The sequence below is a fragment of the Penaeus chinensis genome, chromosome 27, assembly GCF_019202785.1.
Source record: "Penaeus chinensis breed Huanghai No. 1 chromosome 27, ASM1920278v2, whole genome shotgun sequence".
NCBI lineage: Eukaryota > Metazoa > Arthropoda > Malacostraca > Decapoda > Penaeidae > Penaeus > Penaeus chinensis.
In genome coordinates, this window is record NC_061845.1 from 17,841,072 (window position 1) to 17,850,706 (window position 9,635).

At 45.6% G+C, this 9,635-nt stretch overlaps 1 protein-coding gene across 2 annotated transcripts in view; it reads right to left on the reverse strand.

The window, feature by feature from the left end:
* Nucleotides 1-3,012: 3,012 nt before the first annotated feature.
* Nucleotides 3,013-9,635, reverse strand: part of LOC125039585 (tubulin beta chain-like) — a 16,503-nt gene continuing 9,880 nt past the window's right edge. Inside the window, exons 2-5 of one of the 2 annotated variants that reach the window (XM_047633709.1) lie at nucleotides 9,027-9,139; nucleotides 7,934-8,055; nucleotides 4,883-5,127; nucleotides 3,013-4,677 (exon numbers count right to left, since the gene is read on the reverse strand). In XM_047633709.1, the coding sequence (XP_047489665.1) occupies nucleotides 3,853-4,677; nucleotides 4,883-5,127; nucleotides 7,934-8,055; nucleotides 9,027-9,139 (1,305 nt within the window). In that variant the 3' untranslated portion in view covers nucleotides 3,013-3,852. Of the gene's footprint in view, nucleotides 4,678-4,882; nucleotides 5,128-7,021; nucleotides 7,399-7,933; nucleotides 8,056-9,026; nucleotides 9,140-9,635 lie in introns of those variants that run through there. The other variant, XM_047633710.1, reaches the window with a different exon arrangement.

Sequence of the window (9,635 nt, forward strand, 5' to 3'; positions counted from 1 at the left end):
ATACACATAAAGGCATGTTGGAAAACGCGGCTAAAATATCAAGTGTTGGTACCAACCACATGGCGGCAGCGACCACAACAACCTTGTCTTGGTGGAAACCTTGAGGTAAAATGACGTATCCCGCTTCTGTCGCCATGTGACCCAGCCAGACGGTTCCTCTGCTTTCCTTGCTTTTGAACTTTCTCGATAAGATTTCTGTGTAGGTTTTAAGTACGAGTGAGACTGAAGCTATCGATAGGGGTTTATAAGGATGAAAGGGTAGCGCGTATCGGAATACAAGTAGCTGATAGTTTTAGTTTTAGTCCATATTTATATATTTCTCGATTCGCACCTTATTTATACTTATTGGCAGAGGTTATAGTAAGGATCCCATCATTCTGAAGGATGAATTATAAGTTATAATTGATATGACATACAGCTTACCATGATATGCCAACTTTAAAAGGGTCACCTGTTACACAGCCTATTATTTTTTTACCTACATTATCCAAATTGGGCTTCTACAGTTTTTCATCGCTTAGGGGTCAGCCATGCCTAAATCCGGCCCCTCCCATGGTTCTTTACATAGGCCTATGCTTACTGACAGAACATTTCAGGTCTGTGAATCTTGAAGTGCACTTTATCTATGGAAAATACAGTTCAGCTAAGAAAATCTGTCAGAAAAATTCCTATTCAATTAACTTTGATTTATGGACCAATGATTAGATCGAATTAAATGCCAGGATACTGCACGAAATTTTTGACGCAGTTACACGTAAGGTATATGAAATATGAACGTACACACTCATAAAAGGTTACGCTGTCAGCGATAGAGTAAGAGCTTGATACAAAGTCCAAATGTGATGTAGTAATTAAATAGGGGAAAGATTATAAAAAAAAGAAGAAAAAAAGTCACCAGCTCATTCAGAAACAAGTTTTTCTTTTAATTAGGACTAATGTGTTTTTATATTTTTTTTACATTGCAACATTCCCCGAAGTGCAATCATAATTCAACAGGAAAAAAATATTGGAATTAAAACAAATCCAGGAACTCTGAAGTTTACACCTGCAAGAGGTTGATTACACGTCAGACCTTGCGTCATTACATGGGAAGAAAATAATCGTTTTATGCGCAACTGATATATCGTGGAACGCATTCCGTGTTCATGTGTTTAAAGTTACTTTTTATTTGTAGGATTATGTAACTCGATGAGAGAGATTTTGTTATCTAATTCTGCAATGAAATTTCTAAATGACGTTTATTAAGTTCTTATGATTTACATAATTGTTGTGTAATGTAGGTATTATTCTGCCTTATTTGTTCTTATTTGTTTCTCGGTTTTGTTCGTTGAATTCGCATTTCGTGTAAAAAGGAGAGAAAGTATGAAAAAATAGATTTAAAGAGAAGTTGATTATGGCAGTAATAAATAATCATAATAATGCAATAAAGGTAATAATGCTGATGATTGTGATTCTAACAATAAAAGAAATAGGTTAAAGGTTTCACTGATTATCATAATAGTAAACAGTAATCAAAATATTACATTTCAAATCATTGCTTATCGATCTCTAGGAAGTTTGAATCATCATCAGTCGAGCGTCATGCATTCCAAATCATTATCTATCGGCATTCCAAATCATTATCTCTCGGCATTCCAAATCATTATCAATCAATCGCCATGCATTCCAAATCATCATCTATCTGCATTCCAAATTATTATCTATTGATCGTCATGCATTCCCAATCATTATCTACCGATCGTCATGCATTCCAAATCATTATCTATTGATCGCCATGCATTTCAAATCATTATCTATCGATCGCCAAGCATTGTAAATCATTATCTATCAGTGACTAATGGCCATGCCTCGTCACGCGTCGGCCGCTGCGCAGCCTGGACCCGCTCTCCTATGGCCACGAGAGAGCTCTCCGCCTCTCAAGGGCAGCGCATGCTCGGTCTCTTTACTGACATTTGTATAGTAGGCTATGACATTTGTTCGTCAGGAAGTGCTTCGTGAATAAATTGTACGGTTTCAAATGTCAGGAAGAGGCAGGTGGTTATAGTCGCCAGTGTCAATGGTCGCGGAAGCTGTAGTACAAGGAACGGGAGGGAGAAGCAGATAATGATGATGAAGAGGATAAAGAAGACGAAGTTGATGATCGTGATGAAGATGTTAATGACGATGAAGTAAATGATGGTGATTACGATAATGCAAATAATGTAGAGGGAATAGGAAAGGAAGAAAAGGGAAGAAAGGGAAAGAGGAAGAAGGAAAACTGGATAAGAAATTGATGGTGATGATGCAGAAGAAAAGAAGGAAAGAAAAGCTATGTATATGGTCAGTCTCGTTTTTTCAGATCGTGTCCCATTCCATCATTTGTCTGTGTCGCATAATTGTCTCAGGACCGGTGAGATGGTAATTATCCTAACATAAGTTTACAAGCTCAAACGTCTGGCATGATTCTAGGGAATATTCAGACCTGTAGTAACACATGCATCATCACCTATGTTTCTGAATGAGCCAAAATGGGTCACATGATTACAGTAATCTTAGCCGTATTGTCATGTGATGAAAGTCTTTTCTGGTTTCCAGCGTTTCCTCAGCCTCATGAAAGTTCTAAAAGGATTCCTGCATTCAGTCATTTTGATGTGGTGAGCAAAGTTAAACTAGTCCTCAAAAAAATATTCAAACCAGTGACGGAATATAGGGTGTTGAACTAAAGTAGAAGGAAGTAATTATGTACATAAGATACATTTAAGGGCCTGTCATAAAATTCATACGTTACAATAGCTTCTTATAACAGAATCCTTTTCTGATACCACAAGGGCTTCAGTGAGAATTGCTTCATATAAGATTTTTTATGTTGCTTTTCTACCGCATCTAATGTTACTTTGTATTGTAATCATTATTACAATACTTTGATCTATTTCTTCATGTGAATATATCTTCTGTTCCAGGGATGGTCATAACTAACATTCATAAAACAGACAACTTAAAGGCTCACAGGAGGGGGAAACAGGAAAACAACTGTAAATTTTGTGACTTTATTTGTGCCATACTAGACGAGCGGCGGCGTGGCCGGGCGGCTCGAGGGGGCCAAGGGCGTGGCAGACACTCAACCGCCGCCCTCTTTCCTCCCTCGGCAACCCACCCGCACGCCCACGCAAGCAAGGAACTCGTGTGGGCGGAGGAGGCTGGCTCGCTGGACCGCCTGGTTATGACTAAAGCTCTGCGGGCGGCGAGCCGATGGCGCCGCTTCGTCGAACACGCGCCGATGGGGGAGCCGATGGAGTGATGGTAACGTTTAATCATTTGTATAAAAGCTATATAATTCTACATTTTTTAAATTATTATTTTCATAGATTAAAGCACATATTGGGGGAGAAAGGGAGGAAAGAGGGAGAAGAGACAGAGAAACAGAAAAAGAGCACTGCTGCGCTGCTGTCAGTGGAAGCATTCACACCTCCGCCTGCTGGAGTCAAGAGAGAGGGGAGGGGCCGCCCTCCCCCCGCGCGAGGAGTTTCGGGATCGAGTCCTTGGGGTCCTACGGCAGAGAGAGGGGGGTGCCCCCGCCCGCAAGGTGCAGGGAAGGTCAAGGGCGCGACATGACCATTAGGATATGTTATGGGCGTGATCTGGCGTGAAAGGTGCGGCGTCCGTCACTAGCGCGGGGGCGGGGGCAGGGCGGGGGAGAGGGCAGGGCGAACGGGAGGGCGGCGGGGCGCTGGTCCCAAGTCGTAGTGTTGATCAGGAAGAGATGACGTGCACTTGCCGTAACGAATAACATTGCAACTTTTAGTTTAATGAATGAGCAACGATCGCCGTGAATTGCGTTCCGGCCGACGGAGGTGAGCAGCCGCGGGCGGTGAGTTAAGCGGTGTCCTGCTCGGCGTCCTCCTCGTAGTCGCCGAGGTCCTCCTCGTCGTCCACGGAGGCCTCCTGGTACTGCTGGTACTCGGATACCAGGTCGTTCATGTTGGACTCGGCCTCCGTGAACTCCATCTCGTCCATGCCTTCGCCCGTGTACCAATGGAGGAAAGCCTTGCGCTTGTACATAGCCGTGAACTGCTCCGAGATGCGCTTGAACAGCTCCTGGATGGCGGTCGAGTTGCCGATGAAGGTGGACGCCATCTTGATGCCTCGCGGCGGGATGTCGCACACGGCTGTCTTCACGTTGTTGGGGATCCATTCCACGAAGTATGACGAGTTCTTGCTCTGGATGTTGTACATCTGCTCGTCCACCTCCTTCATGGACATCTTGCCTCGGAACACGGCGGCCACGGTCAGGTAGCGGCCGTGGCGCGGGTCGCAGGCGGCCATCATGTTCTTGGCGTCGAACATCTGCTGTGTGAGCTCGGGCACGGTGAGGGCGCGGTACTGCTGCGAGCCGCGGGCGGTGAGCGGAGCGAAGCCGGGCATGAAGAAGTGCAAGCGAGGGAACGGTACCATGTTCACGGCCAGTTTCCTGAGGTCGGCGTTCAGTTGGCCAGGGAAGCGCAGGCAGGTGGTCACGCCCGACATAGTGAGCGACACCAGGTGGTTCAGATCTCCGTAGGTTGGGTTCATGAGCTTGAGGGTTCGGAAGCAGATGTCGTAGAGAGCCTCGTTGTCGATGCAGTAGGTCTGGTCGGTGTTCTCGACCAGCTGGTGGATGGAGAGGGTCGCGTTGTACGGCTCAACCACGGTGTCGGAGACCTGGCGGGAACAAGGGCGTTATAGACGGTAGGCAAGGGGGGGCGAGTTCGATAAAGGGTCTCAGGTGTACAAGATAAGCCTTCTTCATTTATTTCCAACATAAAACATCAGAATTAGCATAGTAAATCTGGTCAGCATGGCACCAAATCACAATACGTCTCCAGAAAGACTCACATAATCAGTCTAAACGAGCACTCATCCTTACCTTAGGTGAAGGAACGACGGAGAAAGTGTTCATGATCCTGTCGGGAAACTCCTCGCGGATCTTGGAGACGAGGAGCGTGCCCATGCCGGAGCCTGTGCCGCCGCCCAGGGAGTGTGTCAGCTGGAAGCCTTGCAGGCAGTCGCAGTTCTCGGCCTCCTTCCTCACCACGTCGAGCACGGAGTCCACGAGTTCGGCGCCCTCAGTGTAGTGTCCCTTGGCCCAGTTGTTGCCTGCGCCGCTCTGACCTGGGTTGGGCAGGTGGTAGAGGGTGGCGGAGAGGGGAAAGAAGGAGGAGAGGGAACAAAGGGGAGTAGAGTTAGTTGATCCGTCACTTTGGCTTTTAATCAAGTGGGCAAAGGACTCATGGTTGCATGAAGATTTTTTCATATTGACAAAGTAAGAATTGACTGATTTAGAATCTCAGTAGAAATACTAAATGCTGGAAAGTAACACTGACTATCTAAACAGCTGCTTATATTTTCCTCTAATTAACTAAAACTTAGACATATACGAACCATAACATCTCAACAAGAGATTTTACCAAAATATAAAACAAGAAATGTGGATGAAAGGGGGACATAAAAGGAATTATGGTTGTTAGTGTGGCATGCATAATGTCACAAGCGGTCAAGAAGCTGTGTGTGCGTGTGGATATGTGTACATATGCATGTTTGTGTTTGTGTGTGTATATATCGTGTTTATATAAAGGATGCTCAGTAACGCCTTCTCATGCAACATTCAACATTCATCATCTGCATAGAGAATCAAGAGCGGCATTCAGCTCGGCGCGGTTCTGCTTGCTTGCTTGCTTGCTTGCCATGCACTAATAGTCTAATCATACATTCTAACACCGGCGGTCGCTAGAACAAGAAGCCAAGAGGCTAGATATAGTGCTCATGTGATGTCATGCGGCGCTCGAGGACACGCTGGCGAGGGAACAAGAAGTCACTAGTTCGTTCCGTTTTCTTTGGTTTAGTTTCCCTTTGTTAATCACCGATTCGGTTAATTTACACACACACACACACACACACACACACACACACACACACACACACACACACACACACACACACACACACACACACATATATATGTATACATATATATATATATATATATATATATATATATATATAAACACCCCTCACACACACACATATATATACACATACATACATATATATATATATATATATATATATATATATATATATACATACACACACACACACACACACACACACACACACACACACACACATATATATATATATATATATATATATATATATATATATATATATAAACACACACACATTTTATATATATTTATATATATATATACACACATACATACATATGTATACATATACATACATATGTATATATATATGTATACACATAAATACATACAAACATACATACATACATGTATAAACAGATATACATATATTACATATCTACACGCATGAATCCATATATACATCCATACACACGCACAGACACACACTACTAGTCATACACACAGACATACAACCAGACAAATACACCCACATCGCAACCGGCTCCCGTCCACCAGAAGCAAGACGTCCCGCTCGGCGGCCCCGAGCGGACGGCGGAGGTGACCCACACGTGAGAGATCAGCAGGGAACCGGTCGCGCAAGAGCAACAGGAAAGGCGGAATCGACGTGGAAAGAAGTCGTGCTGCTTTGCCTGGTGCTTCCCCGACACGCGCATACTTGACACTCGCTGGTATGGGGGGGGGGGGGGGGACACACGCGCGCATGCTTTGCTTAAGAACACGGCGATGCATTAAAAGAAAGGAGGAGAGATAGAACGAAAAACTCTCACGTTTCTCTTGAGTTTTTTTTATTTTTCTGTTTAGTAAACGTTTCAGCAAAGGGTTCGGGAAAGTTTCCGTTATTTGCTCTGCTTATGTCTAGCGACTGGAAGTTCTACTGCGTCGGGTTAGAAAGTCTTGTTGTCCCGCTCGCTGAGGACCGTCCTGCAAGACGACTTTTATCAAAAGGACTTTTTGGTTATCTGCTGATGGAGGGTTGCACAGGCGTGTGGGAGAGGTGTGGGTGCGAAGGAGGGTTGGTTTGTGTTGGAAGAAGAGATCGACTGAGAGCTACTGACCAAAGACGATGTGTTCTGGTTTAAAGAGTGGTCCGAGGGGCCCGCTGCGAACAGCGTCCATGGTGCCCGGCTCCAGGTCGACCAGCACAGCTCGCGGAACGTACTTGGCCTTGTTGCCCTCGCTGTTAACAAGCAATAAACATCCCAGCCGTTAGTGCAAGTTTCGCTAAGGGGTGTTGCTGCAACTCGTCGTGAGAGAAACGCGGAGGCTCTCCGTTGTTGCTGCAACACTGGCGCCTGCCGTGCATTGCCACCGCAACACAACAGTGGACAGTCCGGGCCAGACACGTGCCAATGGAGGAACCGGCAAGAACGCGCGTCGCCGAAACAACTCGAAGACTAAAACACTGACGAAGCAACTATTGACTGACAAAAGGCCATGCAAGTGGAACTAGCGGTGCTGCTGCAGCTGCTGCTACGGCCTTCCTCTATAGTGCCACGCTACACAACCGGATCCCGGACTGTCCACGTCGTAGCCCGTGTTGGCGACAGGAACGCACGCCACGCACGCGCACCCTCCTCCTCGGTCCATTCTGACGCCCTTCGTCCCATGAACCTCCGCCCCAGAATCCGCTTAAGAACTCGCAGGGCGTCAGAATGCAGCGCAGGAGGAGGGCGAGCGTCAAAGCTTTAGTTGAACTGTTTTAATGCAGCCGAATGAGGGATTAGAGTGGGTTATGGCGGTTGCGGCTGGCCCGACAGCAGAGGGCCGAGGCTCCATCCCTGTGGCTCGACCTGTTAGTGTGACTCCCATGACACCTGTTCAGGGGGGCGTGTGAGGTTTAGTGCTATTAGTGAAAATAGAGGCCGGAGAGGGGGAGGGGGACAGGGCAAGTGCCTGGGCGCGCTGGTAGGCATAGGCCCCATCAGCAGCCCCGCCGCCCCATCCCGTCGCCCGCCCGCTCGACGTACCGAAGACGAAATGGCTGGGCTTGAAGAGTTCCCCGAGAGTGCCTGCCTTCACCGAGTCCATCGTCCCGGGCTCGAGGTCCACCAGGATGGCTCGGGGGACGTATTTGCCCGGGGCGCCCTCGCTGCGCACAGGCGGGGTGGGGGGAAATAGTGGGTCAGGCGGCTAACTTAGACTACTCTTTCTAGCACAAATGGGACTCTGACTTCTACTGTATTCATTCTAACACACATAGGATTTGCCTCACTCGCACAGACTGGACTCATTTTGTACCCTAGCTTACGTGATGTTCTAGGCTATCCTTTAATCCTTCCAAATCATGTGGGATTTTCGGCATTCTAACCTATCTACTCATTTCGATTCTTTTATATTATGACGCACCCCACGCCAACTTGTTAAAAGTGGAATTCTGCCTGAAACTCATTCTGCTTCTCATATCCTCATACCTCACAAGCCATCCTCGCGAAAACTGATTTCTGCCTGGCTCAAGTTACTTCACAGAACACAAGACTACATTGCACGAGCGTAAACCGACCTTACAACTATCACAAACTTCATACTGCTTTCATACAAGGAACTTCTAGTATCTTATTCTCTCTTCCAAGCTAAGAATAACCGGTTTACTTTACATTACCCACGGATTGGTTGATAATGAATAGGTATCATATTTTAACATAATTGATCGTGATAAACCGATCTCTTTAATACACACTATCAAACACTCCAATACTGTGCAGAATAATATGATTAGAACTCAAAGAAAATCACTTTACTGCCAACAAATATTAGAAATGTATCTTGATTCAACGGTTTACTTTGCAATGTTTAAAATAATAGGAAAAAGTTCTGATTTCAAATAACAAATGCATTGCAAAGGATAGCTGGCAATGCACTTCTTTAATTATTAACCAAATTTGTACATCAAAAGATAATAAACATGGCTCAAAACAAAACTCAAAAAGTGAAGAAAAATTTTAAACAATGAACTTAAGCAAGTAAATGAATATACATAAAATAATAAAGTAATGGAGGAGGCGCAGGAGGAGGCCGGGTCTCCTCTCCTCGAGTCCCCAGGATCCCCCGACGGCGCCTCACCTGTAGTAAACATTGATCCTTTCGAGCTGCAGATCCCGGACGTCCTGAGGAACATTTTCTCGTAGGGTCCCAGCCGCCGTCAGCCCGTGCTCGTCACTAATGATCTCCCAGAACTGTTGGAAGAGGGGTACTGGTTAAAAATGCTGCTTGTAAATCAAACATGGTGTTACGTTTTTGTGCCAATGGATTTAAGCAACTCCAGTTGCCATACAACGATTAAATTGATGATAGCACCATTGTTTTTGATACCAGATTACCGTGTCAGTGGTGACTTTTTATATTGATAAATGAATAATATCATATTAAAAGCGATAGCTATAACGAAAGGCAACAAAACATAAAGTATCATTATCTAAGTCATAATAATTTTTTAAGGCAATAACATCGAAAACATCACTACATCATCATTATGATCACCACATTATTATCGTCATCATCATCGACATGAAGCTTCAGCGAGACTAGAATAACTGTAGGCTCGACCCCCCTCATTCCCCCGAGGCGAGAGGGAGGGGGTCGAAGAAGGGTGGTGGAAGGGGTGGGGTGGGGGGTGGGGGGGCGAATTACCAGCCGTGAAGACTTAACAGGAAATCTTTGAGTCACTGGCTC